Raw genomic sequence first — 22,837 nt, 5'->3', positions numbered from 1 at the left:
TGCACCACCCCTTTTGACTGCAATTGACTGAACTAAGTGTCCAAAAAAAGCCCAAAATCCCTAAAAATTTTGATTTTGGACTTTTTCTTAACTGCAGTAATAAGCCCTCATTAAGAACTTTTCAATGATATATCATAAGTGGTACTTATTTTCATTGGTTCCAAGGTTATAGTCAAATAAAATTTTAATTAATGAAATATTTGGATCTTACAAGATAAGGCAAATTTGTTCGAATCAGACTTCATCTCCTTTTAATTTTTTTTAACTTAAATATATTGATTTATTAATAAATATTAACCCGTGATTGTAAAAAAAACGTTTACAATAAATAATAATTCAATATAAAAATTAAAAAAAAAAAAATGAAAAAATGAGAAGTTTTTAGTAAAATAAGATTTTATATACTTTTAAAAATGTGTATATGTAATTTAAAAGGCATTACTACATATGTGTATATGTAATAGATTTGGTGAAACATCTGATTATTTAATCTTAATAGAAGATTGTAATTTAAAATCTTATTATTTTTGGATTTTCTAGTTTAATTTTATTTTATTATTCTGAAATTTCTGTTTAATTTTATCTACGTTAGAATTAACTACAGAGTGACTGAAAAATAGACCCTCACAAGACCAATATATACAATGAGGCGTACATGTCCGATCTTAAATAAATTGCTAAAGATTCTTATCTTTTAGTTCGTTACCCCTCTGATATTGTCAGACAATATTCTCCCAAGGTTGGAATTGATCATCATTTCATTTATCTGTTTTTTGTAGCCATTCATTTAATTGCTCTTTGGTTTGATATAATTCTTCTGATCATAATTTTCTCAGCACCCCTTCTTCTCTCTTTATATCCATCATTCTTTTCGTTCTTTTTTCTCTCTTTATATTCATCATTCTCTGTTAATCTTTTTATTCTTAACTTGGGCTTAACATTTTTTTCCTCTTTATATATATCATCTCTTAATTTTTTTATTTTTCCCTTGTTCTTAACATTTTCTTCCTTTTCATATTCATCTTCTTCTAATTTTTTTGAGATATATTTCTTCATGTTGTCTTTCTTTTTCATTTTTTATTATTCACCAAATCATCCAATAATGAAAACTGAATATTTTACATTGTAAGTTCAAAATTAACATTTGTAACCAGTGTGCAGAAGTTCACTAAACAGAGCAGTTTAATTACTATTAACCTTTATTTAAATGACACACCAGAAATCTGAAGATTTTATTAATCAGCAACTCACAAAGATATGAATAATACTGATCTACTAATATGAATAATAAAGGGGCTTACTCTATCCTAAAATTTCATGTATAATTGTTGAATTAATAATTGTATAAATATTGAAAACTAATATCTCAGAAACTGTGTAACTGTCCACTTTATTAAAGAATTGGAGGATTGTACCTGACTTTCAAATGAAATAAGTTTAAATGAAGTGCAGCAAAAAATGTGTATATGCAATTTAATAGGTGTACAAGGATTCATGTGGTGTCCACATCAGATTTTTTAAATATATTATTTTCTAAAAATAGTTAAATTATAATTTTCCACTGTTACATTTTCAGATAGTCATTACAAATGTACTTTAACTAGGCAGAAGATGAATGAAATGGCTGGGAAAAGCTGTCAAACTCTTTCCAGGTATTAAATCTGAAAACAGTAATTGTTATTCTGTTATAATACTTTCATTGCTCAGAAGTAACAATGTGTTTCCGAAATCAACCTTACTATTCCATTATTTTTGGTAAATTTGTATAAAAAGAAATAATAATATGTAGTAAAAACTAAAACTTCTCATAATTTTTATATTTTTAAAGCGGTATGAAAAAAGATTTTAGGTCTGAGCAAGAATGTATACTGTATTCCTTAAAATCTAATAGTTAAATATCATTTTGAACATCTCAGAAAGTGGCATTTTGAACAAAAAGGGGTGCAATTTAAAGATTAAATTCCAAGTCATACTTATGAATAATAAAGTAAATGATATTTGCATAAATGCTAAGGACCAACAATAGCAGACAAAGCCAGTTATGTTAGAATAAGAAATTACAGTATAGTCCGTGAGTTCAATTCTCATGCACGGTCTAGACAACTTTATTCATATTAGTTTATTACTATATATGCTATGTTTTTTAAACAACACTCTATATTTGCCAACTACCTTATACAAGCAAATAACAAATTTACTAACATTAATTTTAACCATGATATTCTACAGATGAACAAAAAATAACCACTTCTTAACACTTAAACATTATGAAATAAACAAAACACAACGATTTACAAAATAAACAAACACAATTCAGATCCAACACACTATTCATCAACGTTCTAAATGCATTTATGCCCAATTAAGAAAAAAATAAAAAAGTCGCCAGTAATAAAATAAAATGCCAGCTGACTCTAGGGTGAGCACAGTAGCACCAGTCATTGAAGATAGCTGCAAGAGCAACTGAAAATAGGATGAAGAGTTCTAAACACTGTGAATTTAATAAATTAATTAATTAAGTTAATATGAAACAATTTTGAGGGATTTTCTAGACAGCAATAACAATGTCATTTAAAAACATGAACAACATTGCTTCATTGGTATTCCAAAATGTTACACAATATTATTTACTTATTTTCCCAGGTTGATGTTCATTTATATTTATATATGATATGACATTTACGTCAAATGAGGTATGCCAAGCCTGATAGGAATTTGAATCCAGAAATCACCAAATGAAAGATAGAGATAGATGCTGCCTCTCCTCCACAGAGGTAGGGCTTATATTTTCTGTAATATCATTATTATAATTTCTTTTTAATAACAAACGTTTGAAAATTAGGATTTAATATACTAAAGACACAATGAAATGTTACAATTTACATCTGATAAATACTGAAATATAATGTAGTATGTACATCCAGTAAATTAATACTCAAATGATCTATATACGTATGAAAGGGTATTACGGAAGTAAATGAATAGGCACAAAATGTAATAAAAAAAATTGAATAGAAGTGCTTTATGAAACAATAATTTTTTTTAATACAAAATATACTTTTAAAATAAATGTTTACATTACATCAATAAAATAGTAATAAAACATAAAAGAATTTGATAAGGGTTAAAAATTCTTAAAAACAAATTTTTAAGTTAAACAATCAAACAATTATTAAAGTTGGGCATTTTAAAAATAATAATAAATAAAAAACTTAGTGCCATAAAAAGTGATGTTGATTAAATGATTTTAAATACTGTTGAATATTTCCATGTTCATTATCAATATGTTTTCTAAGAGCAGCTTTAGTTGTAAAATTAACACTGCATAATAAACACCAACTATGGACTTCAAAAAAATGTTTTCGAAGATTTGATCTGCTACCAAAATCTTTAAAACATAATTCACACATTGTTCCACCACTGTGACGTGCTCTATGTACTTGTAAACTGTGTACATATTTAAATACTGCTCCACATTCACCACAAATGTGATCTGTAAAGAAAACAAAACAAGCTGCTATAAAAAACACATTATAAACAACATTTATACTGATTATACATTAATAAAAAAAATATTTAAAAAGATATTTATACATTACCTTACTCACAGAAATGACAAATTCATTTTTTCGGATATTTTTGTAACAACCTTGAAAAAAGTAAATTAATAACAAATAAATAATTACACTAAAGGTTGATAATACTAACAAAATATGCAACTATGCTATCTATGACTAAATGAAGCAAAAATTTCAAGAAAAAATATAAAACTGACTGGCCAGTTCAATTATTGCTCAGCATGAAAATTTCTGTCCATCTTGTGTTCAATAATAGCAAGAGTCTGGTATTTTTCATATCTTTAACCATCATCAAAAGAAAAGGTATAATTTGGGAATCTGATAATTAATAACTAAATAAATGAATATTAGACAAAATTATTAATATTAATTGATAAATGTCCAAATCTTTAACTTGAGTTTTTAAAATAAGTCAAAAAAAGTTTAATCTGCTATTGTGCTATCAATGTCATTAGTCAATACACAATATTGTGCATTAATTTTGGATAATCTTCACCATGACTACCTGTAACGGGGTTGAGGACATGGTCTAAGTTACTAGTCAACTGTTATAGCTGAATTGTACAGCAGGTTCACTATTTGAAGAACATTATTTTTAATCTATTAATCTTGACTGTAGTAAACATACAATTTTTTTATCACATTTTGTTATTTGCATTTTTATTCATTATTGACACAATATTTCTACAGATAAACAAAACGTTTTTTAGATAATTAACTTAGACATATTACTTACTTTAATGGAACCGTAAAGAAGATTTAAGGGTTTTTACGTTAAAAATATTACATTAACATATTACACTCTGGTTATGAAAAAAGAACTCTGGGCACAATTGCATTATCATAATTTAGAATTGGATACAATGTATGAGATTCATAAGCTTTAACTGCCAGAATGACTGGAGACTTTACCAAAATTCCAATCTGTGATAAAAAATGAGGCAGGTGTGTACAGTACAACATTTTAGTTATTTTTTTACCACATCTTGTTCAGAATACATTAAATTATTTTGTATATAACATTCTCAATGAACTATAATGTTCAGTTTAATGTAAAATTAAATTTTATTTTTTGTAATTAAAATTTTGCTCATTGAATATGTAAGCTGAGCATCACATATGTAAAAACATAGTTTAAAACGAAATAATTATATAACTCAGTCTCTACTCCTCTGAATATAATAAATTTTATCTCAGTTACACTTTTCTTTTCTCCCTGTTCGTGCTAATCTGTTCACGGCACAGTATCTCATTTCAGAAAAAATCAGATAAACTATAAATTATACGATCAAACAAGTGTTACATAAAAAGGACATTCATGGCATACATCTTTATGCATATATAAATATGTGTGATTTTTTGTATTTGTTTTTCAGTACTATTTTATTAGCTTTTATTCTATTAGCTTATTTGTAGATAGTAAGCATAATATATATAATATGTTAAAAACCATCATATAGATTTTGAGACAGTTTTCTAACATTTCCATAAGAGGCACACGAACTACAGAACTTTCTAAATCTAATTATTAGATAAAAAAGAAATCAAAGATTCTGTAGCCCATAACAGTAAGTGAAAGTTACTGATGAAGACTAACGAAACAGTTGAAAATGTTTACAAAAAGGAATGTTTTATTTTAAAACTAGTTTGGCTTGTTATAATAATGATTTTGTAAACTCAAGATCACTAATGCTTGTCATAAGACAAGAACATCTTTTTAGATAGGTTTTCATATGAAAGGCTAAATGTAATACTATTACTGACTATTAAATTATCACTGCTCCAGTTACAAAGTAAAACAGAATAGGGCCAAATAGTTTTCAAATAATTAAATATAAAAAGTCTTGCAAAAATTCAATTTATCAGGATAAAAATTCATTCATCAGCAGCAATTATAAAAATGTATATTAAAAATCAATGTCAACAACCAGTCATAAAATAACAATTTAAGACAATCGGATTCAATATCATTTTCAACAAATCTGCAAGAATAAAGAAGTTAAGTCTGCAAATTAGTGTATTTATCAGCTGCTAATTTATTTCATAGTCTGAAATAAGGTTAAGATATAATATCTGTTATTTCACAATTGTCTGTAATACAAAGATTAGTCGGTATGTTAGATGGATAATAAAACGAAGCAATGGTACAATACAAAAGTGGATGGTCCCTTTACTTTATAAGAAGTAAATCTTTTATTGTATAAAAAGTATACAATATCAGACATATAGACACTAAGTATATATTTTTTATATATTAAAAGAATAAAATTCCACCATGCATTAAGAAATATTTACATATTTTTGATAATAATTAAAAGTATGGATAATAATTAAATATGATTAAGATTAAGTAGGTTCTAGTTTGTATAAATTTCTATTACATAAATTCACTTCTAATTAAGTAGATATAATAGTAACTGGATGTTAGATATTAATAGAAAAATCCTGATGAAAAACCCTACACTACAGCTAACTTTTATTTAATTATTTTAATATTTTCACCAAATAAATTATTAATACAATAACATTTTTAAGAAAATTCAAATTTTTTTGTTTTTTCAGTACCAATTTCCAATGATTCAACTTAAATTACATATTATACACAAGAGCTTTTATTTTCATTAATTTATTAAATATTAATCGTTTACTAAATAAAAAGAATTATGTTCTTTAATGAACTGCTCTTGACGTAAGAGAAAAGTTTCCCACTATACACTGTTAATATTAAAGAAATATTAAAAATTTTGTTCAATAATTTACTCAATTAATATCACTTTATTTATTTTATTCAGTTCAAATTACACAACATGAAGTGTCTCCTTTACCGAGGCAATGCATATAATACAGTCTTTTTTCAACATAAAGGTATACATTTAAACTATCTGCCATATTCTTTATCATAGTTGTGAAACTGATAAAAGAAGGATTGTAGTTGTTTTCTCTGAGAGTAATAATGTTCTCCATATAACTACTTCTTACAGTGAACAAAGTGAAGATGATGGCACTTGTATGCCTAAATATTATTAAAATTTTGATGATTTGGAGTTAATATGTAAAACTGAATGTTTGGATAATTGAAAAAAAAAGAGGCGGAATGGGAAACCACTTCGGTCCTCGTTTTTAAAAGTAATTCTGATGTAGGATACTTGTTATTCTTAGAATTATGCCTGAACCAGTTTTAACAGTGACTGCATGTCATGTTAGGTCATCCGCAACTTCTTTGATTATGGTACCTCACATACACATTTATCAGTTTATTAAATATAAGAATATATTTATCAGATTTCAAACTTTTAGCAATATTTTTTTGTTCTGTAGTTACAGTGATACAAACATGAATATTTTGAGAGCTAAACATTCAACTCCCCTTTGGGGCCTCAGCCTGTTAAACTAATATAGAAACCCATTTCAGATATTCTAGACTGATTTTTGAAAATAAGTTGTGATACACCTCTAGATGAAGATTTTTTTAACTTTACAGTTCTCCAACAAAGAAAAAAAATTTAGTATCATCTTTTAAGCAATACATCACAAATTATTATATTTAATGAACTTCTGTAATAAATGAAACAAGATTTGATAACTTTTTTAATTTTTATAAACATATACATTTTGTATTATTTGAAAGTAAATTACTTTATGTTTTGACTAAACATTTTAGCTTCGTGAGTAAAATGTCAGAAAAGTAAATAGGTCATAGTGAGATTACTAGTAAAGGTTAATAGTAACAATAAAGGTTATATTAAGTCTTTAAAGATAATTACAATATAACTTTAAAAAAAAATTCTAAGCAGGATGTGGAAACAAGGTTATTCTTAATACATTATTTTTATTAAATGATTAAAATGATTTAATTTTGATCAACACATGTGCTAATTAAGTCCATGATTCAAAACATTGCACTGTAACATAAATAGAAAGTGAAACTCTCCCAGGAACTGAAATAAAGGCAATGAACACGTTGTTAATATATACAAAGTTATCTACAATTTATACACCTATTTGAAAAGTTTGACCAAAAAGTTAGTTTTATATATTGCATGGAATGTTACATTATTTTGTTATTTGTTCATAATTAATTTTTTTTTTAATTTTTCAAAAATTTATTGGGTACTGGGTGTTCAAGGTATTTTATCCAGTACATTAATGATCAATGATTTAGCATTTGTCATATAAGTATGTGCTTCATCATGAAATATTTTTCATTCAGAAATTAAATTCACATTATCCTGCTCCTCTGTTACTTCTGAAAGATGAATATTATCAGAATTGTATGGCATAAACTTAGTCATTCACTAAAAGTTCTTTACAAGCCAAATATGAAGCCTATGTATTGGTAATTATATATGGAATGACAAGAACAATACTGTATTTGTACAGTGAATACTTAACAGGAGGAGAGAATATCTGTTCTTTGTAAGGTGAATTGACTTTATAACCTGAATAACTTAGTAGCAATTTCATCTTTGCTAAACTATAGAATATATGTTACAGTTACAGGGTAAGACAGCTACAACGGCTGTATAAGTTACAGTATAACCTCTAGGTTTCTATTTCAGTTTAGTGTGTACTTTATTAATCCTATATTTTATTATGTATTAAGAAAAAATGAACAGTAAATTAAAAAGTAAAATCTAAATGACTCAATTCAAGTAATACATTTGGCAGGAAATTGTTTCTTCCTATACAAATTTATATTTAAAGTGTTTCTCAGCCAAAACTCATTATTTGTTTTTCTGTCTTTCACTTGTAAAAGGCACTAGTTGAGAAGCTCTTCAGAAAATGATTCAATTTCTTCATTCAATTCCTATGTTCAAGAATTGTACAACACAAGGAAATTGAACTGAAAACTGTTAAGCCAGACTCTACTAGAGGTAAAGCAGTTTCTATAGAAAAAATTGGGTGACTTTAATGAAGGAAATAGTTAATGTAGAGATAGGTGATATTAACTAGAATGGTAAATGTTAGTAGAAAACCATATAAATAATGGATGAACATAAAAAGTAAAAATATGTGAAACATGAAAGCAGGAACTATGCAGATTATAAAGAAATAAACATAACAGAAAATGTAGAAACAAAAGAAGATTGGTTGAAAGGGAAATGTACTGTGGTAGAAAATCATTATAAGAAAAGTATATGCAGTATACAGAAAATAAAAGAAAATTTTGGGAAACGAAGCTAAAATAAATTGTAGCATCGGTTTTTATTCTGATATTATAATTTATTTTTTGTAGGTTTCTATTTATGAAGAATAAATGAAGTTAAGGTTTGCTAATGAAAGTGATCTTTTGATAGAAACCAAAAATTAGTAAACAAAAATACTGTTTACCACGGATTTATTGCAAGAAAGAAACTTAATAAAAGTACAGAAAAATGATTATGAAATGAAACAAACGATGATTAAATATTATTAAGGTAAGTAACATAACATAACAGAATTTTGTTATTTAGTAAAATTACTAAATATAATTGAAATAAGGAAGATGTCAAAAGCAGTATGACACAAACAAGGAGGCCTCACATGTAGAAAGAAAACTGCTAGCGTCAAATTCACATCTAGGAATAAGAAAAATTCATAAAAACTATACGTCAGAAATGAAGTATGATCTATAAAAAAACAGAAAGAAAAAATAGGAACTTCTGAAATATCACAACTTTTTTTTTGGAAATGAGGTGAGTAATAAAATTCAAATGAGGAGATCAAGATGAAGAGAAGAAAAATTTTTCTGATAGGATTTTTTTGACAAACTAGGTTAGTGGATTATGTATTACGATATCTGATTTTAATTAATTTGTTGATTGAACAAAGAGTAGATGGTAAAAAGTATTGAATAAAAAGACTGCACAATCAAATTATTAACTGAAGATGTGGGATGTCGATGTCTTTAGATTAAAAATTAGCTCAAAACAGAAAAGAATGTAAAATATTATGAAATGACTGGTACCCCTCCAAAAAATACACTCAGCAATTTAATTATAAATTCTAATAGTTTTTTAAAAAATTGTTATCAGTAAATTAATTGTTTTCATGAAACTCTCATTTTTTAAACTTAATCTTTTAATTTGAATATTATTGTTACATTTTACAATAACAAAATAACATGCTTTATATATATGTAAAAAGATTTTTTTTAAAGACTTTAATATACATAAAGATAAGCTTTCTTTCTGCCAACAACTTGTACTCTTTACTCTTCTTTCACTTAATGAATTAACCAACCTACAATATTTTTCCTGTAACCGAGGTGAATCTATAACCCAACATTCTATTTCAAGCAAAAATTTACAACAGGCTTTCATTTTCCCATATTAAAATCTCTTCACTTCGAACTTACCAATCCATCTAATTTTCAGTTTTAAAGCTTACATTTCAAAATCCTTTAATCTTTTCTTTCCTTACTTTCGTAATGATCACATTTTGCTACCATTAATCACTGCATTTAATATTTATACTGTACTGTTACATAGTATTTTTTAATACTTCATATTAAAAAAAATATATGAGTATATAAATATAAAGAATAAGTGACATATTATTTATTTTATTTGTTTTCAAAGTTCCTAAAGACCTGAGTAAGACTTCTAACAGACTGTCTAATTAGATATATAAAATAAAAACAAACAAAAAAATAATACACACTTTGTAAATCATACATAGGATGAGTGTATAATCAGAAGATTCAGAATTATCTGATCAATTAGATATTGTAGTAGATGGATTAAATTTAATACAAGAAAAATAAAAATATACGTCCTTTAAATAATTTATTTACAATACTCATAATAAATTCAAGCAATTTTAATAAAACTTACACTTCCAGACACAATTTAAATTTTACAAGAATTTATAAAAATCATATATTATATTACTTGGTTTAAGTATTATGCAACTTAAAATTAACATGTAGTGTTGTCATTTAGATCTATTACATCTACAAAAATGACTGTTCTGGTATTGAGTAATCTTCATTTTATAAAAATAGTTAAAAAAACAGGAAAAATGTTTATTAGTTTTTACTAATGATTAACACATGCATTTTTAATATCGTAAATTTGTATAATATTAACAAATGAAAATAAATTCTAAAACATTTTTTTTTACATTTTATTATTAACTTTTTTTTAGAAACTGTGATTTTTTTGTTTCATTACATTATGGTTTAATTAATGTAAACATGAGAATATTTTATACACTGATACATATGAGCATACTCTTTAAACATTCTTCACTCACTGTTAAAAAAATGATTAAAAAAATTGTAAGTTTTTCATAATGTAATGGGTAAATTACATACTTTAATAGTAAAGTTACACATATTTATCTTTATTGTAAAATGTTATTATGCATTATTTTTAAAATAACTATTTTTCATTCAATTAAAAAGGAACAAGAATTTATATTTTTAGGTAAATAATCTCTTACATCTAAACATTAGGTACAATAAAAGCATATTATGTGGCTTACACTTAATATCACACTTTATTCTGGTAACTAATATTATAATTATATTATTATTACTAATAAAATATTTGGTTTCAACACTTATATTATGAGAAGAGATAATTACAGTACACTGATAAAACATTACAACACATTAAAATAAAACCCTGTCAATATGTTCATAAATAAACTCCTGAAGTTTCATTATAATCATAAATCATAGTACTTTTACTAGAGTTTCATATACATTGAGCATAAGCAGGGAATAATATAAATAACAACTATACCTATACATCAAATTAAACAAGCATCTAAAAAACCAACAAAAACACACATACACACACACATATATATATATCAACTGATTAGATTTTTTTCAATATCCATATATACAAATTTGAGTACATTTGCATGTTACTTTCTTTATTAGTCAATGTCATTTTAACTATAGAATTTACCAATAACTCTAAATACTAAACTGGTGACAAGGAATTCAGTTTATAAATTATAGGAAGGGTATACATGTTTAGTAATTATTACATTTTTTTTATATGAATGTTTAAAACAGATGTAAAATTCTGAATACCAAACTACATGAAACAGTTATATATACAAATTGCAGAGACCTCTGCTTTTTCAGAATAATCATTTTTTAGCGTAATAAATTAATAAAAAAAATTAAGGCAAGTTTTAAAACTCTAGAAACAGTTGTTTATATTGTCATCTAAAAAAAGTATTTTATCAGCAGATAAGTCAGCAGGATAATTTCTTTTATTTCAATAATGAGATAGTAAACATAGAGTTTTAAAATCTGATTTTTTAAAATTTATCTTATTAAAAAAATTGTTCTGAAGAAACAGAGATCTCTGTGAAAGTAATCCACAAGGACTAAGGACTAACAGGGAAAAACCAGTAGTGAGAGATAGATTTTTAATTAATTTTAATAAATTCTGTTGCTATGATAAAGTTAGTTGATAATTTTGATATCTATTAACTGTTTTTTTCCTATAATTAATGATTTCTGTACAACACAGTCTGTTATTAAAAAACTGTTGTGAAAAATGTTTTTAAACAACAAATCTTATCAAATCTATTAACTACAATATAACAAATTCTAAACTCACAACATATTGCTTTCAGTTAATTCTGCCATCTTCAGTGTCAGGGTGTTGCTGCTCTTCATGTGGCATCATCTGGTGGTTTTGAACAGACACAATTCACACATCAATCATTTCAACCACATTATAAATACATCACTTCCTAACTGAATAAAACCACCAAAAATATCACCAACTGACATCAGTATGAGAAATGCACACTAGTCGACTAAAATTATTATTAAGTGTTTTGAAAACATTATATCTAAAAAATGTTAAGCTTTTCATTTAAAAAATTGATAGTTTTAAATAATTATTATGTATGTATGTATCACTCACTCACTCACACACACACTCTCTCTCTCTCTCTCTCTCTGTGTGTGTTATTACTTTTGTTTTTATTTTGATAATTTAAATTTTAAAATATCTAATTTCATACACCATATTAAATATCAAAATGAAAAACTGACTAAAAAAATTTTTAGCAAGTATTAATGAAGTGGAGTTCCAGTGTGAGGACAGTGTAGTAATAAATGTAATCATCATGATAATTAGAGCTAAAAAGTTGAGACTGAAATCTTTAAAAGAAGTTTTGTATCTAGCAAGGCAGTTTCCTTGCCAGTTTGCAATAGCAACAACCCCTCACGAGTTTGAAATGGCAATGATGCCTTATAAATGGGAAAAAATCAAAATCTATGGATTTTTTAAGTAGTTGAGAACGTAAGATAAAGTTGATTAATTTTTTTTTTGTTTCAGCAAGATAATGAATTAAAAAAATACTAATGTGATTGATAAAAAATTAGCAATAGTATGCAATAAATAAAAATAAAGACAAAATGTTCAATTTGTAGGTAGTTTAACAAAGTAAATTGTAGGACTTCTCATAAATATATACTTTATGAATATAAGTAAAAACAAAATCATTAAATAAATGATGTTATGTTTGATTATCTTTTATTATCTAAGCTAAAGCTAATTTTTTCCTAATGTATTTTTAAGGAAAATGTTTTTCTTTAACAATGAAATCTGACTATTTATGGTAAATTGTTAAATTAAACTATTTGTGAATAGTGGAAGTTAAATGTAGATTAGAAAAAATAATTTATTGTTGGTAGAATATAACAAAAGTTTTCAGTATATGAAAGAAATATCAGAAATTGTATAAACAAGACTATCATAAATAAAAGTACAAATTAATCACTAAATGTAAGCAAAATTACTAAACGCTGTGATATTTAAGTTAGAAACATTTGTGAAACAAACTGGAAAAATTCTACGTCAGAGGTATATGTGTGTGGAAATCTAATTTTAATTAAATTTTACAAAAAGAATGATAAAAAGTTTGTAAAAGATTAGTGGTTAGAAAAATTAATAAAATAAAGAATCATATAAATCATTCTTATGTTTGACATCTTTTACAGTTTCTAGTCTGTGACAAAGACATAATATTAGATTCTGTATTAATATAAAATAATGTTAAATCTGAAAGTTAACAAAACTAGTGCAAAAAACTCTTTTTTTTATTGATTCATCAATTAATTATTTATTTATTTATTTTAGCAAAGTAGAGGTTAACTGCCCAATTACAGCCACTGTTTCAGTTGGAATTTTGTTGCAAGTGAAAAAAATATCAAGCCTGACTGGACTGAACTCAAGACCTATGGGTTGGCAATACATATATAATTTTTATATGATGCTTTTCTAATGAATTTTACTATCATCAGGGTTATTTAATGAAAAATTTTATGTCTTGAGACAATTTCAGTTGCAAAATTATTCATTTTACCTTTTTTGTTGCAAATAATGAAGCATAGCAACATCAATTTTATAAATTAAATATTTAAAGTAAAAACATAAATACAAAAAACGTTTACACACTTTTCTCATGACCAATTTAAATTAGGCCACTGACTATTCCTCTATATTTATTCTTTTATAAATATCTTGTACTTAAGAAACTACAGTCTTAAAAGAAATTAATTAACAAAGTAATTGCATTACATCACAAGTTTTAGTAGACAAAAAGAAAAAAGTAACTAGAGATACTTTTTTTATAATTCAGTCAATAATTGAACCAGTATCATTTATAACATTAACAAGGTGAATTCTTGAATCATGAACTAAAACCATATGCTGTTGTAATTTTTGTTTAGTACTCAAAACACGATTGCATACAGTGCATAAAGTTTCACCGGAATGAAGTTTCATGTGTCCATATAAATTAGTTTTATGCCTGTATCTAGTGCCACATATTGAACAAGTGTAGGGTTTAATACTATTTCCATATGCAGAACAAGTACTGCCTGAAAATAAAAACAAAAGTACTTCAGTTATTTTTAAATACATAAATCTAAATGTAAAATCAATTAATAATAATTTGTCCTACAGGGACAAAAAAGTATTTAATTTTTTATATTAAATACTTTTTAATATACCAAAAGAATTAAGTACATTTGACAACACATTTTGAACATTAATAAAGAATATTAAAAAAAAAAAGAATCAATAATGATCTTCAGAAATACTTTAAGACCAAATTTTACATACAGTTAATGAATCAGTTATCAGTTACATTTGATGTGGGATCACCTTGTAAACTGTTATTTACACTATAAGAGACTGATTAACCATTTTCTTGAATTTTAACAAATTAATCAATGTAATATTGAATACAACTGCATTTATTTATGTTGGCAGTGCTATGTAACAGATGAGAATTAGATAAATAATTTCAGACTCTATAAAACAGTCTTATGGTACACTCAACTGAATAACTGTTGTATTTTATGTTACTAATGATTAAATAAATTAAGTTCATACAATATCATTCTAATGTGATAGCAGTCAGTGGTTGTATTAATAATAAAATGATTAAAAAACAAAAAACCTGATTATTAATTGTACATATTTAGGCTACCTAGAATAATTATGGAAAATAAACAAAAAATCATTAAAATTATTAAATCATTATCATTATTTTTAAGAAAGTTTTTCTTTCTTTTCTTAAAGGCATTTTTTTCTGGGTACATTCTGATCCCAGTCCCCACACCACCCCCTCCTTTTCTAGCCTTGATGGGATAGGATGGGACTTTTAGACCCTCTAAACACAACACAGTCATCAATTTGGCCTCTATCAGGATGTCACTGATGCAAATGCCACGGCAGACATTTCCATCATTTACACAACTTACTATCGTCTTTGAATGGCTTCTTCCACCTACCATAACTTACAACCAACCCTGAACTATCAAATTAACTGATACATGGAAACACGATCCCTGTACCTTCTTCTAACACCGAAGGTTTCACACAAAACTTATCCCGCATCTAACTTCAACTAGACCGTGCAGTCAGAACATTACTTGACTGAGTCCTTTGAACAACAAAAATACGATTCTCATATAAACATAAACATAATTTTGTCCTACAATTAAATTAACTCAAATTCCTATTGATTTACTCAAAAATCAAGAAACATATTCACAAATTTAGCAAACTTCTAATGAAACAGTAAGTTGTTCTACGATGTAAAATTTAATATTACTTCTATATTTTATGTTGTATTCGAATTTTGTTAGTCTCAACAAAGTAGAAGCCCATTAAGTCATCATCATCTTTTGTAGCCTACACAGGCACCCAACTACAACATAAAATGTATAGAAGTAATATTAAATCTCACATTACTGACTAACTTACTGGAAAAATGCCTGTAAGAAAGTAAAGAAAAACTTGTTTAAAAACTTTTTGTTCGTTTTTCATAATTATTTTAGGTAGATATGTGCAATTAGTAGTTGTTTTTTTTTTTTTTTATTTCCTTGTATGAATTAAAGGAAGTATTGTGATTGCGAAAAATTTTGGTTTTAAGATTTCTACGGAAATATCCATTTTGACCATCCCCGAATCCATTTTGACTAGTTTCAGCATGACGTTTGTGTGTATATATGTATCTCGTATAACTCAAAAACGATTAGCTGTAGTATGTTGAAATTTTGGATTTAGGACTGTTGTATCTAGTTGTATCTAGTATCTAGTTGTGCACCTTCCCTTTTTTTTTCAATTGACTTGACCAAAAGTGTCTAAAAAAGCCCAAAATCTGAAAAAAGTTGGATTTTGGACTTTTTCTCAAAAATAAACTCTCATTGAGAGCTTTTCAACGATATATCATAAGTGGTAATAATTAATTTCATTGGTTTCAGAGTTATAGCCAAATAAAATTTTAATTACTGAAATATTTGGATCTTACAAGGGAAGGCACATCGGTTTGAATCAGACTTCATCTCCTTTTCTTTTTTTTAACTTTTGTTTTGTTTTTAATTTAAATATATTGATTTATTAATAATTATTAACCCGTGATTGTAAAGAAATTTTTACAATAAATATTAATCATAATAACCAATAAAAAAAAAAAATGAAAAAAGTCAGAAGTTATTAGTGAACTAAGATTTTATGTACTTTTAAAAATGTGTATATGTAATAGATTTGGTGAAACATCTGATTATTTAATATTAATTTAAAATTATAATTTAGAATCTTATTATTTTTGGATTTTCTAGTTTAATTTCTATTTAATTTAATTTTATTTTAAAGTTAAACTACAGAATGACAGAAAAATAGACCCTCAGAAGAACAACATATAAACTGAGGCATACATGCCCGATCTTAAATAAATTGCCAAAGATTCTAATCTTTTAGTTCATTACTCCTCTGATATTGTCGGACAATATTCTCCCAAGATTGGAATTGATCATCATTTCGTTTATCTGTTTTTTGTTACCAATCATTTAATCGCTCTTTGGTTTGATATAATTCTTCTGATCATAATTTGTGTACACGTTCTTTTCTCTCTCTTTATTTTCATCACTCTTTCTTAATCCTTTTATTCTTAACATTTTTTCCTCTTTATATTTATCATCTTTACTTAATCTTTATTTGTTTGCAACAATTTCTTTCTGTTTATTTTTTTTTTGGTTTGCAACATTTTCTTCTTTTTTTTATTTTTTATTTAAATATATTGATTTATTAATAATTATTAACCTATTATTACAAAAAAAAAATTACAATAAATAATAATTCAATAATAACAATAAAATAATCAGTAGTTGTTAGTGAAATAACATTTTATGTAATTTTAAAGATGTGTATATGTAATTTAATAGGCGTACAAGGAAGTCATGTGGTGTCTACATCACATTTTTTTAATAATAATTTTATTTGGCGCTTTTTTGTTGTTTCCGTAACTTTACTATTCATTATAGTATTCATCTAGATACGATACTGGAATAAGCTCTTTTTTAAAGTTATACAATTTAAATGTTAATAAATGATAATGTATGTGCGTGCATCAGTTGATTAAAATTATTATCTTAATTAAATTCAGTATTTGACGAGAGGTAGGGATAACGCATAGATTATAACTTACTTATAATAGGTAAAGATATCGCGCACAGGTTCTGACTTGTCATACTGCATCACAGCAATGCAATGTAACGCATACCGGCAACATACAGCGCGCAGATAGGCGCTAGCCGCGATGCATTCTTGCTTCTTTTAGCTGCTTTCACTTATATCTCGAAAACGATGAATTTTTAAAAAAAATCACAACAGACAAAAGTATTTCGTTTTTATCGCTTAATGGAATATCATCATTCAAATTTGAAAATAGTGTATATTTTAAATTTAGTCCCGCAGTGTAGAGCCTTCCCTTCAGATAAGACAATTTAAGGCAGCCTATGTATGTATATATCTATATAAATAAAACTGATACGCAAATCTACCTAACCAGGGTACGATGCCAAGGCGCCTATCTTGGCAGAAAGAGTACCCAAACAGGACCCTAGCCACCCGGGTTACAATGCTCTGAAGCAAAACTTAACTGTGGTCCCAGAGGCAAAAAAATAAAAAAATAAATATATATATATATATATATATATAATTTAGGTAGATTTACGTATTAATTTATATTTATTATTATTATTGTATGTTATGTTAGAGACTGTAATTCGCGATGGGGTCTTGTCGGCCTTTTTCTCGTCTAATTGTACGGCTCTGTTTAAAGATGCGCAACTAGCTGTGGAAAAATCCGTCACCAGGGGAAGCCCGCAGGGTTCCGTTCTTGGTCCCTTGCTGTGGAACCTAGTTTGACGGGTTTCTGGGATTGACATTCCCAGAAGAGGTCACGGCCCAGGCTTTCGCCGATGACTGTCTCCTTTTTGTTCGTGGTAATTCACGACCGCAGATGGAAGATCGAGCGCAAGCGGCCTTGTCAACCGCGGAGGGCTGGATGGACATTAAAAATTTAAAGATTTCTGTGCCCAAGACGAAGTATATGCTTCTCAAGGGTGCAGACAAATTATCGTACAGACGAAACTTCCACATTAAGTGTAAAGGCTGTGTAATCAGCCGAGTGAGAATTCATAAGTGCCTAGGTGTTTTGTTTGATGAGAAGTTGCTGTTTAGCAACCACATTAGGCAAGTAGCGGCGGACGCCGACTGTGATGCAAAAACGTAGGAAGATTGCTCGGAAGGACTATGGGTTGTCTGGCCGTCAAATGTACATGGTGTACCGAGGTGTTCGAAAACATGACCTCTTACGCGGCGCCCGTTTGGGCGCATAGGTTGGATATGAATAGAGCACTTCTCCAAAATTTAAGGAGTGCCCAGCGTAGAGCCTTAATTGTATGCACTGGTGTTTTAAAACAACCCTACGAGGCTACCACCGTATTGGGAAAGGCTGTTCCAATTGATTTGGTGGTGAAAATTCGGGCAGCCATGTGCAGATTGCAAAGAGGCCGGGAGGCCTACGTATTTGGGATGCGGTTTCGGGTCGGGCCAGTACCGGAACAGTAATCACAATGCACCGGATCTAAATTTCGTTCAATTGCCCATCTCCCGCCTGCGGAAGAGGCTGCAGAGCAAGGAAGCATGGCAGCTAGAATGGGACACCACGACTAAGGGAAGATTCCTGTATAAGTTTATACGGGATCTGGGGGGATGGTATGCTTCGAGTTCGTTTTTAAGGGCAATGTGTGCTCAGGTGTTCATAAACCATGTTAATTTGAACCAATATCTGTTTCGGTTCCGCCTGGCAGCTGATGAGCTGTGCGTCTGCGGGAAGGTCCAGTCAAATTAACACGTGATATTTGACTGCCCTGCTCTTGGGAGGGCCAGAGACCGAGCCACCCTGGAACTTAGGGGTTAAGGGGAAATTTGGCCACTCAAGCGGCGAGTCAATGTGGCGAGAGCCGCGTTGTCGGACCGTGTGGGAGTTCCTTGATGCGGTTGCTTTGTTCAACCGACATCAGTACTTAATGGAAAGACTCCTACCGCACTCCTGTGGAAAGCTAACCTAGAAATATATGGCTGACCACCAGCCAATTAAGGTTCCGAGCGCTTTAATATGGTGGACAGGTACTTGCTGACATTCAGCGACCTAGGCGTGGTAGAGAAGTAAATTTTATTTTATGGATATCATATATATTTTTAGTAGTTGACGGGGTGCGCGTACCCATTTTAGTAAATATATGACAACTGAGCGGTTGGGACAAGTAAGCCAGTGGTGTATGGCATCGCGCTTAGTCCGCTCACGCTGTTAGGTAAGCTCTAGGAGCTATTTAGGACACTGGTGGCTAAACTGTTTCGAGGCTTAATAGCCGTTTGTGGCACAGACATTCTGTCTTATGCTTTAGGGTGACCGAATGGGGTGGTGGCCGGAGAAATGCCGACCGAGCAAACCGATGTGCAAAGAATTTATTTAGGTTAAAATTTACGATGTTGCGAAAACATATTTTACGTAGTGTGTTAATCGGATTAGATTTGATAGACTCAAATTTATATAAATTTGAATCGGTCCAGTTTCTCGGTAATAATGTGATTAGACGAATGTATGATTTAGCGGTTTCTTCGGTTAGACAGGCAAGGGGACGGTTAATGTAGCCTTTTGGCTGGCTATTTTGTGTAGGAGTGTGGTATTGGACAAGGCTTGATTCGAAGACGACAGTATAGGCTTTTCTTTTCACCGATGGAAATGTTTGTCAAGGCATTTGCATCGGTGACATCCTGACAGAGACTAAACTGATGACCGAGAGATATAATCAGGTTTGAGGGTCTGGAAGATGATCTCCTATAAAGCCCATCCGGTCTAGGAACGGAGGGGGCGGTGTTGCGGTCGAAATCGTCTCAAGGCGGGAGTCTTACCCTACGGGATCAGGATAGTTCAGAAGATGAGATGAAAATCCAATTTTGTAGCGTGTGAAAATGCCATGTCTGACCGGGATTCGAACCCGAGACCTCCGGATCAAAGGCTGAGACGCTACTATTGTTACTACCGTAAAGTTGGTTGTAATTGGCTGGATCAATAAAGATACATAAAGGAACAAACGTACATAACACTTAAATACATTAAAAAAATAAGCGGCTTTTGAAAATTGAAAGGGAGGGGTACTCGATTTGAGCAGTTTTTGTGGTTAGTTTACTATTGTTAATAAGTCGTGTATAGTTTAACGTTAATTAGACGAGATTAGCAAGCGCAGATTATGTTGATTCCGTGTACTGACAAATCATACGTAAATCAACATAACCTACGCTCGCTAAAATCGTCTAATTACATTAAATAATTTTAAAAATCGACTTTTTCTCAGGTCAAGGATCAGACATTAAACAGAGTCACTTCACTAAATACAAAGAAACGAAATTTTATAAATAAAATTATAAAAGACAAGAAACAAAGTTTAATAAGCTATTCTAATGAAACAATGAAAAAATATAATAGTATCGTGGCAATGTTTCTAAAAAAAATCTATAAGTTTGTAGGGAATTAATTAAAAACTGGTCCTTTATAAATTATAGACGGCTATAAAAACCTAATGAACGAAAATAGTTTATATCGGACGATAAGTTATGTTATTTGTAAACTGAATAAAAGAATAGATGTAAGTTTAGTAAATAATGAAAATAAAAGTAAAATGACATCGCAGGGCAAATACATTTTAATTATTTAAACACTATGCAAAAATGAATTATTATTTGATGTACCAAAAGAAATAAATTAAGAATATATCAAATGCGCTATATGTAGTCTACAAAATGTAAAATCTATAACTTACCTTTTGAAAATAAGAGAAAATAAGTCAAAGAAATTTTAGAAATGATTCATACTGATTTAAATGGACCTCATGCAACAGAGGCGATTTTAATAAATATATTTTTTATTATTTTATACAATTATAGTAAATTAGCACATGTTTATCGTATTAAATCTAAATCTGAAGTTTGTAATTGTTTCATGCATTATGTCAACGTAGTAGAAATTGAAATTTTCTACTACGAAGAAATTTTCTACTTTCTAATTGGAAAAGAAATTTGAATGCAAATGTATATCAGTTTGTTAGAAAGAAGGGTATACATATGATTCCATATCCACCTTACACTCGTGAATTAAATGGTGTTGGCCATAGATCGATTATGGATGTGACTAGTTTGTTGGCCGATGCAAAAGTTTATAATATTTGTCGGCCAGAAGTAATTAAAACAGCAGGTTACATGAAAAATAGACCTCTATCTAATCCTATTGAACGCGAAACATTTTATGGAATATTTTTTGGTGAAACAACTATTGCCAAGTTTTTAAAATTGTATGGAAGTCGAGTTTTTCTGAGAATACGAGATCAATTAGGAAAATCCAAATGATAAAGCGAGATTAGAAATACTGTTACAATATACCGAAGTAGGCTACCGAAATCTAGTAAAAAAAATAATAAATGCAAGTCGTGTTGACGCAATAGAAAATAATATAACGTGTATAAGTTTTAAAGACAATATATAATCGATGTTGATAAGAATGAATCAAAGGTATAAAATCAGATTCAAGGGAGTTACTTTTATACGGATTTGGGTATTAAATCGTGGATTCCGGTGTACTTTGGTGGTTGGATTTCAATTAACCACACATCTCAGGAACGGTCGACCTTGAGACTGCACAAGATTACACCTCAGTTACATTCATACATATCATCCTCTGAAGTAATACCTAACGGTGGTTCCGGAGGCTAAACAGAAAAAAAGAGAGAACAGTGAGCCTGAATAAAATAGAACTAATGACAATATTGAGATAATACCTCGATGGCGAGTGAAAGTAAGAAAGCCAAATAGTAGGTATGTTGCAATGATGATTTTGTAACTAAAATATATATATATATATATGAGCAGGCAATGCTAAACAGTGAAGCTAAAAATTGAAAGAAAGCTATGAATAGAGAAATAGAAGGTGCTAAATTTAATATGCGGTCTACCTTACCGCATTTGCGCGAGGTGCAACAATAACAATGACTAACAGTTAAGAAAATGAGATAACGTGCAAAATAGCAATGACTAATATATAACGTAGATGAACGAAGCAAAAATCACCAGGCATGATTGTTATTCGTTTCAGTTAGCGTTAAGTTGTTGGATTGTGAACTTGTGTCGGAAAAATGATTTTAAGAAAGTTCTACGAAAATGTTGTGGGTAGTAAAGAAAAAGCTGTCGCTTTTTTAAGACAAAATAGTTTGCTGGATAACGTCGATAGATTATCGCCACGTACGAAATGGGAAGCGATCGGAATCGAGATCGTAGGGGTGAATTCCGATCTGTTTCCCGTTGCCAGCGAAAAGGACGTCAAACTACTTGGTACTCAGTAACAGCGCTTTCTTCCATTACACCGACAGGAATAAACGTCTGAATTAC

The 22,837-nt window shown here is 28.7% G+C and overlaps 1 protein-coding gene across 4 annotated transcripts in view; it reads right to left on the bottom strand.

The window, feature by feature from the left end:
* Window positions 1-22,837, bottom strand: part of LOC142320486 (uncharacterized) — a 215,431-nt gene that overhangs the window by 17,385 nt on the left and 175,209 nt on the right. Inside the window, exon 6 of one of the 4 annotated variants that reach the window (XM_075358320.1) lies at window positions 3,187-3,493. The exons of 2 other annotated variants lie outside the window; for them this stretch is intronic. In XM_075358320.1, the coding sequence (XP_075214435.1) occupies window positions 3,213-3,493 (281 nt within the window). In that variant the 3' untranslated portion in view covers window positions 3,187-3,212. Of the gene's footprint in view, window positions 1-3,186; window positions 3,494-13,696; window positions 14,422-22,837 lie in introns of those variants that run through there. One more of the 4 variants, XM_075358322.1, reaches the window with a different exon arrangement.

Source organism: Lycorma delicatula, chromosome 2 (assembly GCF_047948215.1).
Source record: "Lycorma delicatula isolate Av1 chromosome 2, ASM4794821v1, whole genome shotgun sequence".
Lineage (NCBI taxonomy): Eukaryota > Metazoa > Arthropoda > Insecta > Hemiptera > Fulgoridae > Lycorma > Lycorma delicatula.
The sequence above is the reverse complement of the archived record's forward strand: the minus strand, read 5'-3'. Positions and strand labels throughout refer to the sequence as shown.